The 18,483-nt window shown below is 35.0% G+C and overlaps 3 protein-coding genes across 3 annotated transcripts in view; all 3 read right to left on the reverse strand.

The window, feature by feature from the left end:
• Positions 1-569: 569 nt before the first annotated feature.
• LOC114360447 (protein RRNAD1) lies at positions 570-4,332 on the reverse strand. The gene is made up of 6 exons (XM_028315161.1): positions 4,185-4,332; positions 3,553-4,013; positions 3,004-3,406; positions 2,680-2,789; positions 2,192-2,379; positions 570-1,047 (listed from the first exon to the last, which is right to left on the reverse strand). Exons 1-6 carry the CDS (start codon positions 4,275-4,277, stop codon positions 968-970), a joined length of 1,335 nt encoding a protein of 444 aa, XP_028170962.1. The 5' UTR covers positions 4,278-4,332; the 3' UTR covers positions 570-967.
• Positions 4,333-6,646: 2,314 nt separating this feature from the next.
• On the reverse strand, positions 6,647-10,788 carry PIG-Z (phosphatidylinositol glycan anchor biosynthesis class Z). Its single transcript, XM_028315159.1, has 3 exons — positions 10,521-10,788; positions 9,409-10,348; positions 6,647-8,402 (listed from the first exon to the last, which is right to left on the reverse strand). The coding sequence occupies exons 1-3, from the start codon at positions 10,684-10,686 to the stop codon at positions 7,550-7,552; spliced, it is 1,959 nt and encodes a 652-aa protein (XP_028170960.1). The 5' UTR covers positions 10,687-10,788; the 3' UTR covers positions 6,647-7,549.
• A 6,026-nt stretch (positions 10,789-16,814) lies between these two features.
• The window catches only part of HDAC6 (histone deacetylase 6), a 30,764-nt gene continuing 29,095 nt past the window's right edge, over positions 16,815-18,483 (reverse strand). Inside the window, exons 18-19 of the mRNA XM_028315149.1 lie at positions 17,566-18,395; positions 16,815-17,091 (exon numbers count right to left, since the gene is read on the reverse strand). Of these exons, the coding sequence (XP_028170950.1) occupies positions 16,870-17,091; positions 17,566-18,395 (1,052 nt within the window). The 3' untranslated portion in view covers positions 16,815-16,869. The remainder of the gene's footprint in view (positions 17,092-17,565; positions 18,396-18,483) is intronic.

Consider the following 18,483-nt stretch of genomic DNA (forward strand, 5'->3'; position numbering starts at 1 on the left):
TTAAAATACAGGCCTCAAGTACTTATTACCCAAGCAAGATCCCACTGGCGACTGCGTGATTGCGCAACACCGCCCGCGAACGCAAGACCGCGCTACTAGCGCTAAAACACCACATATATATACTGTGACATTACTACAGATCCTCAAGTACTCCCAAGACCCTACAGCCACAGGCGACTGCGTCATTGCGCGCTATTAATTCTCAATCGCAGTAGACACTGCGCCGACGACCAAGTGATCGTGTTACTAGCGATTTACAGTTTGAAAACAATGCAGGCATTAACAGATACAAGCCTCATTGCAGAAGACACTACCCGTGACAATGAAGATGATATTATGTACGAGCGCCTAATGTAAGCAACATTAATCACATCCATCAGATGCAAACTTTTAGTAGTAAAACGTTTTTTTGTAACTACTTGTCACAAAAAAAGGTAATTTTCTAGTCACAAAAGATTGAAACAAAATGTAACATTTATGAAAACTGAGACAGTTATAAGATAAAGCATTTGCTAATGCTTCGTGTGTGGTGATCAGCTAAGCTTCGACGCATTTTGTGATTTGGACATTGCTATAAATAATTTCATGACATTTGCATTTTGAAACAACCACTGAAAGTAGTTAGCTACTAACAATCACAACACTTGATGAACAAGGCATTATTTACATAGGTACCTGTGTAAATATAGTTACTAAGCTATCCTAATAAATCTAGGTCTGAAATATTTTTGTAAATTTGTTTTTGTTGGACGATTTATGTATGTATTTATATGAAATGTAGTTAGGTAGTTAGTGATCTGTATTGTTATATTATTTTGTTGTTAATTGTATACATACTTTGTTATTTCTTTATTTACTTACATGATGAGGTATTCTAAATACAAACACGGTCTTTAATGAAAACGATTGTAGATATATTTTAAAATAATAACATACGAGTATTGTATTATAACATAACAAAAATCTCTCATGTTCTTCTCGCAATCATTATGTGGTTTCTGGGAGATATCTTAGGATCGAACACAGGCCGAATTTCGCACGATAGACCTGTAAACAACGTAATAATACTTTAATATTCGATATAAAGAACGCACATTCTTAACTAATTGCACATGTCATTGTAAGTATAAAGAACCTAAAATTGTTAAAAATTCCCATAATAATTTAACTACCCAGTAATTCATCCGGTATTTACGTAAGAAGAGCCTTTTAGACTTTCATCATCATCATCAACAGCCCTTTACAGTCCACTGCTGGACTATGAGCCTCCTCCACTATAGTGGAGGGTTTTGCCATAATCTCCACGCTAGGCAGGCGGGTTGGAGATTGCAGTTTAAAAGATTGATGTTTTTCAGAGAGCGCTGCTGCCCATTCTTTTAGACTTTATCAGTTAATAATGTTTCAACTCAATTCATAAAAATTATGACATGATAAGTATTATTTATTTTAAAAATAACAGTGCCAAATAAATGTCTAGTCAAGTTAAGAATAATTTGGAGGAAATCAATCAAGAGAAATATTATTTTAATGATTTCGATTGATTTCCTTCATAGGGTGTGTATAGATAGAAGTGTGGCCTAGGAAGATGTCATGTTCATGTTAAATATCAATCAATGTTTGTCTTATTGTCTGTAAAAATGTATAGTACATTATTGAATGTGTATAGATGTGTTTATTTTTGTCCTTTATTAAATGTTTCTCCAATGAGCTCAGCATTTTTATAAACCTTAAAAAACTATGGACACTAAGTCCTAAAGGCAAGGCAAGGAGTTGCAAACACCAGTCAATTGACATGCTTTTTATGAGCTTTTCAAAATGTGACTCCTATACAGGGTGTTAGGTAAATGGGTATATGAGCCGACACTAGCCCATGTTAACATGGGCATATAAATGGTATGGTGAAGTCAGATATTTGATATCATCATATCAATTTTTTAATTTTCATAAAAAATAAATTTTATAAAATCCGATTTGTATGAAAAATAAAATAATTAAAATGAAGATATCAATTTTCTGACTTCACCATACCATTTATATTACTATGTTAACATGGGCTAGTGTCGGCTCATATACCCATTTACCTAACACCCTGTAGATATTGTAACTGATCACTTTACTCCAAATTAAAAATCAATTGGGGTTTTTGGTCTTGCCCAAATACAGCTTAAACAATAGAAGATTGGATAAATACCTTGTTCCAAAACGTACAGCATCCGGTCCAACAAGATGACAGTTTCGACGAGCGGCGCAAGCGCAAGTCGCAGCGTGTACACGATGACCACGCGCCGCCATTGGATCAAATCGTAACGCGCGCGCGCCCAAACCGCCTCGTGACAAGGAAGGGGCAACTGGAGCCTTTCAAACGCCAAGCTGCAGTATCTGTCATTCGATAATTGATTTATGAATACCAAGACACAAATTCTCAAGTATGCTAGGCTAGCCCAAGACACTAGTCAGTTGAGTAGATTAGAAGTAAACCACACAAAGTTTATAAAGAATCTAAGGTGTCAGTTACTCTTGGGTACATTGGATAAAATAAACACCATAAATCAGATATAATTTTTAAGTTATTCACTAAAACACATTGCTTTACTAATTTAACAATTTGCAAGCAATTTAATTTCAAACATAAACAATCCAAATAATATTTTTGCTGGATAAGTTAGCAACGAACCATACCTTTCAAATGTCAAAGAGTCTGAATGCTTTATGCTCCTAATTGGAGCATGCTTGAGTGCAGGATTGATTCCTACTAATATCCTCTCCAAGGCTGCTCTGAAGGCATGTATCTACAAATCATAATGTCATACAATATTTGTCAAAACATATAAAATCAACAAAATGTACAGCCCCCCTAGACAAGTGGCACTATTTGATTGAATCGAAAATCGAATTTGTCAAAACTCCATACAAAAAAAGGGCTTTTCGATCATCTTTCGACTGGGTTACTATTTTAAAGTGCACTTTGTCTAGCTAGACCCACAATAAAGTTTAAAAAATCACCTTTAAATCCTCATAGTCCCCTTTCTTCAACCTGTCACAGTAGACCTCAATAGCATGACAAGCTATCTCTCTGCTAGGGTATGACAGGCCACTGTCCAACCCTTTGACATATTCACTCATAGGGTATCCTTCTGATGTTAGTTTCATGAAGCAGCAGCCAACAAGACATATAAACTTAGAACTGTGGCACTTAATAAAGTGCTTCAACAGCAATGGACCGAGGTCCCCACATGGATGCAGACCTACTAATCCATAATTATTCATAGAACCCGGTAATTTCAATTCCAAAAGCTGACTGTGGCAAGATAGTGTCATATTGTAATGAGATGGTCTCTTCAAGTTATCCATACTTTCGATAGATAAATGTTTGCTTGCAGTATATTCCAATTCTAAATCAAGTTTTCTGAAAATCAAAAAATTACAACTGTATTTTTCATTTTGCAAACAGAGTTTGTGAGTCATTGATACATAGAACAGTCCGTAGTAACAAATTATCTCACAAATTGTTAATTATTATACATACCACAGAACCTTGGTAGTAGTACAGACCTAGCTTCTTCCGTCAGTTGTGTCTGGCTCTCTATCCCTGCCGCATACAGATTGTACTTATACCCCAAAACTCTCACTAGGTGCCCCAAACCAGAACCAAAATCGAGGACACCATTACAGTTAGTTTGACTGGCTGTATGATAAACAACTTCTGCCATTAAACTAATTTCATGCCTCTTTTTTAACTTTACATGCTTCAGAAATAGATTTGCAAGCCTTGGATGGCCACCGCATGTATCAACAGAAAGTTCTCTTAACTTTTTCTTTGCACATTTGTCTAAACTCTGCCTTGTAATAGTCAAACACTGAACTGTCTTCATTAATGCTAAAAATGACAAAGGTAGAACTGTATTGGAAAAGTTTCCATCTATTATATTGCCTAAAATTTGAGGATCCATATTGTAGAAAGCTTCACGCCACGTTAATGGTAGCTTTTCCCAGTGTTGATCAACAAAGAAGTCCTGTAATAGAAGAAAGAACTTATTAGCAATATTGATTTTGAGTGAATACAAAAGACAATGCGGGAAATTGGCGTCTTTTTTTTTTCGCGCGGCCATCGACCAAACNAGGTACTTCTATAGCCATCCATGAGGACTTAAAATGGATAATAAAAGTTGTGATTGTTTTCTTACCAAAACATATAAGTCTAAGAGCCAGTCGTAATTTCGTATCACTTGTAATGACATTTTCAAGGTCCTCTTGATAGTTTCTTCTTGTGATAACATTTTGTACTAATATAAAGTTAGAAATTAATTAAAATTTGTAAAAACAGGATCATCACTCATCAGTAAGAAACTACCATAGGAAACAGTGTTGTTCATAGAGTATATTATATGTGTTGTTGTTCCTGACGAATTTAGGGTTGCCGTATTCTAATTCTAAAATTGCCGGATTTTTAAGGAAAACTAAGAAAATTGCCGTATTGTATAAAATGTTTATTTGGAAGGTTTAAATTTAAAAAAATACAAGTGATGTATTATGTACTATGCGTATACTACTTTTAAACTTACTTATTTTATTCTTCACTTTTTAAGGTTTTGAATAATTTAGTCCAAGAACCTACCCGAATAAAAGTGAAGAATCTACCAAAATGAGGAAATAACGATTTTAGACATTAAAATCTCGGAGATATGGTTGCATTTTTGGCGTTTCTTTTCGTGGCGATTCTATAGTTCCAAAATACTGAACTGTGCTGTGCATGACATTGACAGCGGGGCGCCACCGTCTATACCGGATCGCTGGTTCCGATTTTTGCCATGTTGGAAACCATACAGTTGAACGATGGTAGCGCCCCCCTGTCATTGAGTTTGGTGGGACCACAGATATGGATAGATGCAGCATGTAAAAAAATTTGTATGAAGCCGAGCGTGCCACTTTTTAAACGTCATTAGTGTCATTTTAGCGATTTTTAGTGATTGCCGCAACGTAAAAATAATCGTATCATCGTACTGCATTCGCAAAGTCATCGAATGATATCGTGTTATTCGATTTGACAATTAATTAATTCCGATAAAACTAATAATTTGTTAAAACAAAACCAAAAACATCTTTAAATTTACCTTTTTAAATAAATTACATCTTACAAATCGTCAAATCTCGTTATTTTTTTTACCCTACCAGCGTTTCAAGACGAACATTTGTCAAGTGCATGAATACATGGATCAGTGTGTGTCTTAATGATGTTATGATGAGTAAGTTTAGTACGGTTGCTTGGGGTCGGTATGAGTGCACCACATACAGGGACCATGGTTTTAACTCTTAAGAGTACATCGCAGGATGTATTAAAAACAATGCTACTTTATACTTCTTCTACTGCTACTTTATTCTAATTAATTATTTGTTACTTGTGCTGTTATTTACAATTCTCAATACGTAATTATTTTCATCTTTCTACCGTGTTCGTACTACTGTCCTCGTAAAATCATCGTAACCGATTGTTGTAATCGGATTACATGAACATCACTTGACCATGTATGTCCATTTGGACATATCGGAATGGCACGCTTTGACGATCAACTTGCTGTATCTACTCTAATCCATATCTGTGGGTGGGACAGTTCAGCGTGGGTCATCTATACTTCATTTATGGTTTACAAGTTTTTGCGTTCCATTAGACGAAATATTTATTTTTTGTTTACTAAAACTCATGAAAAACTCTACTTTACTCAATTGCCGTATATTTTGATACGGTAATCAAAGTGCTGCCGTATACCGTATTTATGGTGCCTAAGATGCCTGAATGCCGTATATTACGGCAATTGCCGTATCAAGAACAACACTGATAGGAAACCAGAGCCCCGATTACGGTAACTTTTAACGTCTACAATCCAGACGCGTTCCTGATTCTGCAATACGATTGGTCAAAACAGCTGACGTACGCTGTTGAACGACCAATCGTATCGCAGAATCGAGAAGCGTGTCTGGATTGTTGACGTTAAAAATTACCGTAATCGGGGCTCTGGGTACGGAAACTTCCATACTACGATCAAACTNATGCCCTGTAGGAAACTACTTTTTATCATTCTTTCTGTCAAGTGTCAAGTCAATGTCAACACACTGTCAGGCTATGAGGCTATTTGAACGTCTGTCAAGTCTAAGGCACAGAATACATAATAAAATACCGATATAACCATCGTTAATTCAAAATAGAAAGGACGTAAAACCACGCTTTCTTTGGAGAAGGAAGAAAATCAACTTTCTGAAAGCTCGCATCTGAATGCACCTGCGCGCCTTAGACACGTTACAAAAATTAAAAGCCTATTAATAGTAAAAAATAACTTATCTAATAAAACACAGTTATGATAAAAATGCATTTAATAATTAATGACATTTTGTTTATAATTATGCAAGCTCATTGAGTCGATAAGCGTTAGCAACGAGTCCTGTTTTATAGTAATGATTTGGTGAAATATTTATTTACAAGTTAACTCTTCTCAACTGGGAGTATCATATTAATTTTACATAATACACAACCAATCATCATGATTATGACCTGCTGCAATCTAAACGATTTGATTACTATTAAAACAAGTTTTGTTAAATTAAATCAAGAAATAATGCCTACCTTCTGTTTTGTAGTTTGAGTTAGCTACAAACACAGTACAAGACTACAGTGGTAGAACGTTGCTCTGTTTGGAAAATGCTTAAAATACAGATATTTTAAAAACACTGGTTTAAGTGATAATTGTGACGTAATTATTATATCTCAAAAATTAAAGCTGCCAATAAAGCTCACAACTTAACAAATAAGAATAATATCAACTTAATCTATAATATAACACAATAAACACTGGTACAAAGAATAAATAAAACATTTTGTGATGTCTTTTAAAGGCATTGGACGGTAGATGATACCTTAAAATAAAACAGTTAAAGGCACCCGCGCACGGGTAACTTTGTCGCCGTAGCATTATTATCCGTGATAGTACAAGTATATTTGTTTCTTTTACACCTTCCTAAAGAGAAAAAGAGAGACGTCACAGAGAGCATGTAATTTAAGAGACATTCTGCCACGGTGACAAAAGTCGCTCATGCGCGAGCGCTGTTAAAATAAAAAACGTCTTTGACCGATACTATAAATATTATAACATACAGATCTATAAATAACGACATTATTGAGCAATCAAAATATAAAATTAAATGAGTAACTATACAACATTTCAAACAAAATGGTAATTTTAGACAAGCTACACACTAAACACGTTACGTTAGTAGGTGCCTATGATTTATTTGTCACCAAAAGATAAGCAGCAAGATTTATAGCATATTTATCATACCTACACCATACGTAGTAAACTAATTAATTGTATGGTATAATAGTGATTACGGCCGAGGTTCATTAATATGTATTATCTTTTCATCCTAGCTTTGTACTGTAATATTAATTTTAAATTTTTACGTATATTGTATACACATGTTTAAAATAATAATATGCTATGTAGTATTGCTTATCGAAATATTTAGTAAAATTGACAAAAGTAAACTTCTATCCTATTCGCTAAGGGTGGTTTTTCGCTGGGCTAACTCTATAAACTTTAAGGCAAAACTTTTTCAAATAACAAGCAAATCTCTCGTACATAGTCAGATCTAAAACATGAGACACATTTTTACGCATCAAATTTTCTAAACAAAATTGATCCCGATTACTGGGAAAAGCGGGTAGCGCCTCGGTGCAAAAATGTGGGTAGTGCGAAAATTCTTCCGCGATGTCAATGTAGTAGTAATTACTGGCAGTCTCTAGTATTCGTCTCTCCAGTGCACAAGGAGAAACCACGTAAAACCTATATTTTTTCTTATATTTATGTAGCATCATCTCTGCTTCTGTTAAAACTTCGTCTATTTTTGTAAAAAGCTCATCCATCGGCATCGAGCCATATTTGTATAAAAATGTTGTTGGAGCAAGTCTGTACTTATGTCCAGTTGTTTTGTCCTTAAAAACTTTTGTAGTACTTTCCAGTTGAAGTAGAAACGTCGGTATACTGTAGCTGTGAGTTGTGATAACATGCGTGTGAGTTCCGTATGTGCGTTTTATTTCGCGATGAAGATTGTTGGTAAAGGGGTATAACCCTCCCTGGTGAACGAATCCGAAGAAAACTGTAAGTATTATGTTAAAGGTATACCAGCTGTAGCGCAGAAAATTCTTCAGTTTTTTGCGTTGCGGTCCGTCGCTCTCGTTGACGTGTAGGTGGTTCCCGAAGAGATACACCAAGGGCACGAGGACCGGAATGATGAAACGCGCCTCTTGGTGGGGGAACAGTGAGAGCAGAGCCACTGGAGTGATCAGGGAGAACAGCATCAGCCCTGTGATGCTCTGGATTCTAGGCAGCTTGCTGTACTGGCCTCTTATGAATCTGGAAGATTGCAAAGATTCAGATCAGATTCTACTACTTTATTAATTTAACGAAAATAGTACCCGGGTATTTCGCCAAAAATGGTCAATTTTGCCTAATTTCCTTGGTACGAAATATATTTTTGTTTTTAACTATTTTTAGTTTCCCATTGTATTAAGTAGCAAAACCTAAGCTAATATATCTAAAAGGGGTGTCATAATTCGTTTTAGAAACAAAGTTATAAGGTCATGAATTTTTGGTAGCCAAGGAAATTATTATAAATATTTTTTTCTCTAAGTTTTCTTCTGTGGTTTGCTTTTTTTTTGTTCGACCCATTTCTGTGTACCTTCGCAAGCAAACATACCAATGAATATTGTATCATTACGACCTTTTTACACAACTAAGAAAGATAAATTCAGTAGATTGAGTTAAGAGTTAAAAACAAGTTGTTNGACCGAGTGTAACGATGCAGTGCATTACATTCTAAGTTCTTTCGTTTCGTTACTACAATGGTCGAAAAGAAGACCCAGGGAAATTATACTTTTGACTCGGACAAGAACTTAACTTCACTTTATTTCCTTCCTTTAAGTTAAAGTTTTTATTTTCCGATAGCCAAACGTTTCTCAAATACAAAGAGAGTGCTATTGGAATGAAATTACGCTTCAATTTATCATAATGTGCCTTCATTTTGGCAAACAACAGTAATGGACATAACAAGGAAATTAGAAAATCGACTTTTGATTAAGTTTTTCTACGGTATTATTTGTAGTTTCTGCTATTGTAATAGCAAAAACAAATAAAACTTTTGATTAACTTTCCCATAAAAATAGTTTTATACATATAAATATAAAAAAACATGTGTTCGCCTGCCTGGACACAGAAAATTTACTGTTTCGGCGAAATACCCACCCATAGATGAAAGGCATGAATAAATTTTTGTTCTAAATCACATTTGTATAACTACACTGGATGAAAGTGTTTAGCTTGAGCCATTGTGAGTACGAATGATTTGTATATTATTATTTACCTGTATGCATGTCCTGCTAGTGTGAAGATAGCCAGTATACCCAGGACGTTGAACAGCAACGGTATATTCACAGCCAGGTGCAGCCATCGCGGATGGAGTCCATGCTGGTTCAGGTTCCCCATGTCAGAATTATATCTCAAGAAGTTTAATGGAGTAACAACCCAATTGTCCCATGATATTTTAAACGACTCTATATCTGCCATTGTAAGATACCCATAGTAACTTGAATCTACAATTATCAAAATTATAACAGTTGGAATGCTACATATAATAAGCATAAATATCCGGTAATGAAAATCCTTAAAGCCAACAACTTTGGAACCAAGTCCTCTATGGAGCCAAAAAAATATAGGCGGGAATGCAAAACCAACAAAGGTTGGACGGTTGAATATTCCAATTGTTACTAATGTGGATAAAAATACCACATGATTTAAAGAATGCTCTGGTAAATGCGTTGATAATTTAAATAATTTCACTTTTTCTACAGCAGTTTTAGCCTCTTTATATTTTTCCCGGAGAAACTCATCATGATATATTATTTTATCAGATTTGAACATGCATTCTGCAACAATGAGCAGTAACATTGAAAAGAACATCATTTCAAAAGTGTTTGAAAAGCTTCTACAGCAATAAACAAAGACAACATAGGAGCTAGCAAATATTTTTAGTCTATTTCTAAAATTTTGTCCATATACCACACAAATTCTGTATAAACAATAGTCGTTTATAAGAGAAAGAAGACAAATAAAGATTCGTGGGATGACTAGTAAATAATAGGGAGTTTTCAGATCTATGTTCAAATATCCTTTTGTGTATGGATTTGCTACACGGATCAAGTGGAGTGGTGGGCCCAATATCATTTTTGGTACAAATATATTTCTAATCGGAAACTTGGGATTGAATTCCCAGGTCCTAGCGACTTCCACTGTGAGGATGTCTCCTGAAATATACAAAATAGTTTAATTAATAATAAATAAAAATAGATTAAGCTTGGTTTTGCTCATCAAGAGTCGATATTTCTGATGTAGAAGCCAAAAAGGTGACCTACAATAATTTAATTAAGACTGTTTCTGTGGAGTTCTGGACTCAATAAATTTGTATAAATAACTTACCAGCCATAACTTCAACATTCTGGAAGAATTCATCTGGATGTATGTAGCCGCGCTGAGGTAGTAATGTGAGAGCAAATCGAAGAGCAACCAGCAACCAATACGACAGCGGTAACTTTACATGGCTTCTGAATGAAATCGCTTTGAGTATATCTGTTTTTAAAAACATATTATCTCCGCGCCCTTTATCGCTGTTCCAGTACACAACAAAAGGCTTTTATTGGTTATCTATTGTGATAAAATTGATAACAACCACCACCACTCCTTTTCCATTTTGTTGACAATTTGATTTTGACATGACAGCTAGTTTCTAGTTTTGACACTGACATTGACAAACTTATGTGCGACTGTATCAAAAATAGTATTATTAAATGAATACAGGAACATAATCATGACTGATTATTGTAATAACTTCTCTTGCAGCTAGATGGCGCTTATATAAAATATTCCCATTTTTGAACTAAACTCAAAATTCGATCAAAATAAATTCAAGCTTAAAAAAAGAACCTATATTTGCCAACAGACTGCAGGCTATTTAATGAGTGCTTTTACTGAGTACCTATAGACTTGTAATCCCCACAATACGAGTCCAACTGGTCGGTGCTTTATTACCAGTATTACACTGATTAGATTTAAAGGAGCGGATGATAGGGAATTAAGGTATATGGAAGCACAACCGACCTGCATTAAGCCTAGACGTGGCCCTGCACAAGATAAGATTTATAAGAGCGTGAGTACATTCGTTCTCTCCATTCGCCTTTTTTACGCTGGATTTATGGATACTTGGGTAGGCAAGCCAGGTAAAAACTTTAGGACAATAAAACACATCATTAGTCTATGAGATTTTTATTAAATATTTATGTTGTTAATTGGTGATTGTTTGTTAACCGTATTAGTTTCTACAGTTTTAACATGAGCACTTTTTCGCCATACAACTCTTCAGAGTTACTTTAAAAACCTACACAGTCCGTTATACATTACAATTACATATTTAATTAAATTAGATGATTCCAAAAATATGAGATGTTAATTAAATATCTTTACTAGTACAATTCGTTAAAATGTAAATTCCTTTTATTCTTGTATTGATAACATTTTATACGACTTATCTAAAATACTGTTACATAATTAGCAAATATTATAAGTTATTAATTACCTCTTTATCTTAGTATACCAATGATATTTGTATCAATTTTTAATAAGTTGTACATCAATCTTAAAAACATAATTAATTAACTAAGGGCTGATTTTTCAATCGTCGGATAACTTTTAACTAAAGAATAAGTTTGGCACATTGACAGTTTCAGTAAGGAAAATATGTCAAAATGACAAGTTTATTCTTCAGTTAAAAGTTATCTGACGATTGAAAAATCGGCCCTAATATGTTTAAATGTAAATTGAAAATTCATTAAGCAAATAGTAATTGTATGAAAAGTATTACTTGTCTATTGCCGCTTTTAGAATACGTATGTAACAGTGGGTAATTTAAATTGTTGTTCCACCTGAAAGATTCGTAAAAAAAAATAACATGTATAAAATAATAAATAAATTCACAAGTATATGAAGGAATATTTACATTTACACACATAAAATGTATTTACAATATTTTTGTTTTCACCGAAAGTTAAAAATGGATGATGCACATTACATAGCAAACCGCTATCCAACTCTGTATTCGAATACGAATTTCAAATTAAGTTAAGAATAGTCATTAATGTTTTATGGCCTCAATTATGCGCGAGGACACTCACGGTCCTTCATCAATAAATAAAAATACGTCAAAAGGACAATGACCAAAAGTGGTCCAAATGTCCACCACTACTGAGACCTATATTGGCTTATAGTCCATTACATAAAGATCAACTTTCAGTATGGGACGAAAAAAAAATAAGCTGTCAGTAAAAAGTTATGACTGTATGGAAAATTGTAGTAGTTTACGCGCTAATCTCAGGAACTACTGGTTCGACTTGAAACATTATTTTTGTTACGGATAGCCCATTTATCAAGGATGGTTTTAGGTTTTATAACATCACCCTACAACCAATATAGGCCAAGCAGTAAAGACAAATGGTGTAAAAATGGGAAATGTTATTCAAACTATTTTCACGCGTACCTACAAAGTCGTAGGCACAGCTAGTATAATAGACAATAATATAATTCATCTATAACCCCGCACCAGTTGTAAATAAGACTATTTTAACCCCTTTCGCATTATTCCAAGTATTCTAATATTGTTGTCCTTCTTCTGAGCTTATTTTTTTTTCTTTTAGCGAGAACCTAACACGGCACACTAAGCGACATGACATAACATGCATAGATTAGTCCAAAATGTGCGATGGATAGAATGATATCGAGAACATTTTTCGGATGAAAAGGTGAAAAATATGACTTTTCATTCAGTCATAACTTTTTACTGACAGCATATTTTTGATTGCGGTTTGATTATAATGAATCAGTATTTAGTAGACTATTTTACTACATAGGTCTCGTTAGTGGTGGACATTTGGACCACACTCCATACATTTTTGGTCATTGTCCTTTGTCTGTTTATATTCTATGATTGTCAATCAATGTGGAAACGATTATAATTATTAAAATTGTAAGTTACAACGAGCTTAATTTGTGCAAATAAATGGGACCTGTGTCCCTGGTTATTAGTGTTGATGGCATATTATTTTACTTCGAACTCCTCGTACATTTAGCTTTCTCTCGAGGCTATTCTCATTTCTGTACTCTGACATAAAGGATTCGTGGTGGTGGGAAGGGTTACGTTCCACGCATGCTTATTCCTCTAAACGCTATTTAAATCAGTGGCTTTAAACTTTTTTTTGTATTTTTAAGTAGCTAGGTGCCAAATATTTATTTTTGTGTGTAATTTACTACTTAATCATATAAAAGTATCAGCATCATTGTTGATCTGTAATACATAATTATTTGATAAATGCAATTTACAAAGTCTCGAACGTCAGTTGAAGCTGGATCGTAACCAAACTTCAGAGGATACTACTTATGTGAAACCATTCGTACACATTTTGATAGGTGGTTTCTTTTTATTTTATACGTAACTAGCTGACCCGGCGAACTTTGTTCCGCCTTAATGGCAATAAATAAGCAGACTTTTTTTTCGAACGGGATAAAAAGTATCATATGTCCTTCTCCTGGCTCTAAACCACCTCCCTGACAATTTTCAGCTAATTCGGTTTAGCCGTTCTTGAGTTATAAGTGGAGTAACTAACACGACTTTCTTTTATATATATAGATATTCTTTTCTGAATACTGTCGTTATTTTATTGTCCTTTTGATATTGAGTCTGCAAACAACTACTAACAATTTATTAGTATTTTTAATTTAACAGCTACATATTGCTTAAAAATACACATTGACCTAGTGTATTTTCTATTTAGTCTTCAAAATCAAATTCTTTTGTAAAATTACTCTCTTAGGCTGGGTTGCACCATCTTACTTAACTAATAACAAACNGTTTCTACAGTTGAAACATGAGCACTTTTTCGCCATACAACTCTTCATAGTTACTTTGAAAACCTACACAGTCCGTTATACATTACCATTACATAATATTTAATTAAATTAGATGATTACAAAAATATGAGATGTTAATTAAATATCTTTACTAGTACAATTCATTACAAAGTAAATTCCTTTTTTTCTTGTATTGATAACATTTTGTACGACTTATCTAAAATACTGTTACATAATTAGCAAATATTATAAGTTATTAATTACCTCTTTATCTTAGTATACCAATGATATTTGTATCAATTTTTAATAAGTTGTACATCAATCTTAAACACATAATTAATTAACTAATATGTTTAAATGTAAATTGAAAATTCATTAAGCAAAGAGTAATTGTATGACAAGTATTACTTGTCTGCCCTTTTAGAATACGTATGTAACAGTGGGTAATTTAAATTGTTGTTCCACCTGGAAAGAGTCGTCAGAAAAAATAACTTGTATAAAATAATAAATAAATTCACAAGTATATGAAGGAATATTTACATTTACACACATAAAATGTATTTACAATATTTTAGTTTCACCGAAAGTTAAAAATGGATGATACACATTACATAGCAAACCGCTATCGAACTCTGTATTCGAATACGAATTTCAAAATAAGTTTAGAATAGTCATTAATGTTTTATGGCCTCAATTATGCGCAAGGACACTCACGGTCCTTCATCAATAAATAAAAATACGTCAAAATTTGAACATTTATATTCTATGATTGTCAATCAATGTGGAAACGATTAGAATTATTAAAATTGTAAGTTACAACGACTTTTTGTGCAAATAAATGGGACCTGTGTCTCTGATTTATTAGTGTACGAGATGGCATATTATTTTACTTCGAACTCCCCGTACATTTTGCTTTCTCTCGAGACTATCCTCATTTCTGTACTCTGACATAAAGGATTCGTATTGGTGGGAAGGGTTACGTTACACGCATGCTTAATCCTCTAAACGCTATTTAAATCAGTGGCCTTTGTAGGGGATAGTTCCCGAGAATGTCGAGTGTGCTCGTACAGCTTTAAACATTTTTTTCTTTTCAATTAGCTAGGTACCAAATATTTATTTTTGTGTGTAATTTACTACTTAATCATATTAAAGTATCAGCATCATCGTTGATCTGTAATACATAATTATTTGATAAATGCAATTTACAAAGTCTCGAACGTCAGTTGAAGCTGGATCGTAACCACACTTCAGAGGGTACTACTATGTGAAACCATTCGTACACGTTTTGATAGGTGGTTCCTTTATACGTAATATTCTTTTATGAATACTGTCGTTATTTTATTGTCCTTTTGATATTGAGTCTGCAAACAAATTACTAACAATTTATTAGTATTTTTAATTTAACAGCTACAAATATTGCTTAAAAATACACATCGACCTAGTGTATTTTCTATTTAGTCTTCAAAATCAAATTCTTTTGTAAAATTACTCTCTTAGGCTGGGTTGCACCATTTTACTTTAACTGTATAACAAACNTAACAAACGTCAAGTCTGTCAAACTCCATCAACAACAAAACACCGGTTAAGGTACAGAAGTCACGGTTAAAATAAGGTGGAGTAACTCAGCCTTAAACTACATTTTAGTTGAGTGGTATGCTGATTACAAAGTTGATCTCTTTCAATCCCAAAATTCTTGGGTCAATTTTCAGAGAGATTCAGATTCAAACTGGAAAATAACTTTACGTCCCATATTGAAAGAAGGTCGATTTGTAATATTTATAAGCAAGTACTTTGATATCCTAAACAGATTCTACTCTTACGTTATTTATTAGTATCACATCAAATATTACGTCCAGTTATTATCTTTTACTCTAATTAAACACTTGTGTTTATTTATATGTAATGTGATTAGCAATGTTTTTTTAAATGGCTATGGATTTTGTATTTAAATCAAATCAGCATTAGTTAAATAACGAAAATTTTCTTCAATGTATTATCAAAATACTATTGTTAGTTCATTAGGCTAAGCTACCAAATTAGTGCAAGTATTTAAATAAATCAAATGCAAAGGAATCTTGATATAGCACCAAAGGATCAAATCTTAAACTATGGATACTTCAGGTATCGCGAATATACCGGGTTGTAAGTGCTGCTGTATTTTTTTTATTTTCCTGAATCTATCGTTCGTTTCAGCCGAAAGACGTCCACTGCTGGACAAAGGCCTCCCCCAATCTATCATTCATTGTTAATATCGTATCGTAATCAACACTAAAGTATTATTTCATAATACACGAAAACGTGTAAAGATAACATTTGGCACGTATAACAAAATAGCGCGCGGAAAGCTGCCAAAATATTTGAATAATTTAAATGCGTGTTCCGATTCCGATTCCACCGAACTTTTATCCGAGAATAACTCCTGGTATAACTGGCACATTGACAGTTTCAGTATGGGAAATATGTCAGTGTCGAATAACTGACGATTTATTCTGAGATTAATATTTACTTGTTTGGTCGAATCCACCCTAAGACGTTTTCAAACTGGTGTAAATTAATTCTCTATAGCAGGGGCGGCCAACTTGATTAGACATAAGATCTACTGTTTACTAACGAAACCCTGGATGATCTACCACTTACATACTTCTTGAAATCTTAAATTAAACAGCTTAGTTTAGTACACAACCATGTAGTATTTTTTGCTTTGCCACGATCGACTGGACTAATATCTCTCGCGATTATTCGATCGCGATTGGCCGGTTGGCCACCCCTGCTCTATAGGGCACAATATTGAATATTTTAATTTGTTTGGACCTTATGATAAGTGAATACAGTTCAAATTATCGTGGAAACATGGGAGACAGTCCTATAGGCCTTAGCTGAGATGGAGGGTGTCGCTTTTGTAGCACCAGGGCATATCCTCGCCGAACTTGCAGCGATGCGCGTTGTTCTTCGCATCGTATAGTAGCTCGTGGTCGACGTACGCATCGCATTCGTTGCACCATACTGAGAGGTCGAGCAGAGACAGCACTAGCGGGTGCGAGCAGGACCGGTAGTGCGCTTGCATGTGTGCGTTGACGCTTCGCCCGCACGCGATCTGTGGACGATTAGAAATGAATCGATTTAAACGAATTGAAACTTTGATAATTTTAACAAAAAAATAAAACCGACTCCAAAAAGATGGACCCAACTGAGCCTTTTGTGTGAGAAATTTTAGTCATTCCAACATGAATGTTAAAATATGTCCACACTTATTACTCGTGAAGACCATTAAATTACTAATTACTTCTAGAATATATTTTTTATTTCTAACTTCCTAACTATAAAATAACTAATGAATAAAATTACTCCAAAATTAATTCACGCCCGTATTCACAAACGAACGCACAGCGTTGAATGGAGCTCTGTGATTGGTTCGTGTGTCACCCTGTGCGTCCACGCGCACTGGGAGACCTCATAGTAATGTTTGTGAATACGGGCGTTAAACTATAACGTTACGGTACGGTACTATAACTTTGAAAATTCACAGAAGCCCATATAGCATGATATCAATAATAAAAAGTATACTTACAACAAAACAATGCAGACACACCCAGTTCTCGGCGGTCTCGTCGCAGTCCACGCATTTCACGCCTTGCTCGAACTTCACGTCGCCGGGAATGGCGTACATCGTCTCTAGGTGAGGACACCACGGCAAAGGAATCACTGCGAACATCTCCCCATCAACTATAGCCTGCATGTTCTCAGCCAAATAATCCACAAGCGTCGTTTTTTGCTCATCTTTTTTACTCGAACTCCCTTCAACTTCTTTTTCTTCATCGTGCGACTTCTTTTGTTTTTTACTACACTGCGCGGTCTCTTTGTCGCCAGCGTCAGTTTTGTTTTTGGAACCGTCAGGACCGTCGTCCTCGTCATCCGTCCCGCAGTGGATACCGTCCTCGCACTTCGGCCTGTCTATGCTCAGATTGGCCATGTTGATTTCTAAAGACGCGTCCAACTGGCTCTTCGACTTGGATTCATCGAGGGAGCTGGCCAAGGATAATTCGGCTAATTTCTCGTGAGATTCGTTGTGATCTGTGATCGTTAATCCTCGGGACGGGTGGGGTTCGGGGAGGACGTTTTCGATGGGTAAAGCGAGTTGAAATTTGAGATTCTTCCAGTATTTCTTGTGGGTGTTGATGACGTTGTTGATGGATTCTACAGCCGACCAGTGCACGGTGGGTTTTGGGTCGTAGTGGTGGTGGATGGGGTCGCCGAGCAGGGCCTTGGTGCAAAGCGTCATAGCGTAGGCGATGCTGGTGACGTTGTAGCCGCCCTCGAGGCACAGGATGACGCGGCCGCCGGCTACGGACCGCAGGAGATGCGTCATGCGCCCGTAGCATTCCGGGGACACTTTGCAACCTGGAGAAACCATGTAGAGAATCATTAATGAACGAGCGACTTGGGTGTTGCAGATGTCAATGGGCGGTATTAGTATCCAGAATAACCG

Source organism: Ostrinia furnacalis, unplaced genomic scaffold, assembly GCF_004193835.3.
Source record: "Ostrinia furnacalis isolate ACB-3 unplaced genomic scaffold, ASM419383v2 OfSCF5047, whole genome shotgun sequence".
Taxonomy (NCBI): Eukaryota; Metazoa; Arthropoda; class Insecta; order Lepidoptera; family Crambidae; genus Ostrinia; species Ostrinia furnacalis.

Coding starts and splice junctions, on each gene's coding strand:
- LOC114360447 (XM_028315161.1), bottom strand. CDS start 4,277: ATGTTATCACAAGAAGAAACTATCAAGAGGACCTTGAAAATGTCATTA. Junction 4,014..4,184: donor TCTTAGACTTATATGTTTTG/GTAAGAAAACAA, acceptor CTTCTATTACAG/GACTTCTTTGTTGATCAACA. Junction 1,048..2,191: donor GCTGTACGTTTTGGAACAAG/GTATTTATCCAA, acceptor CGTTGTTTACAG/GTCTATCGTGCGAAATTCGG.
- PIG-Z (XM_028315159.1), bottom strand. CDS start 10,686: ATGTTTTTAAAAACAGATATACTCAAAGCGATTTCATTCAGAAGCCAT. Junction 10,349..10,520: donor GAATGTTGAAGTTATGGCTG/GTAAGTTATTTA, acceptor TGTATATTTCAG/GAGACATCCTCACAGTGGAA. Junction 8,403..9,408: donor CTAGCAGGACATGCATACAG/GTAAATAATAAT, acceptor GCAATCTTCCAG/ATTCATAAGAGGCCAGTACA.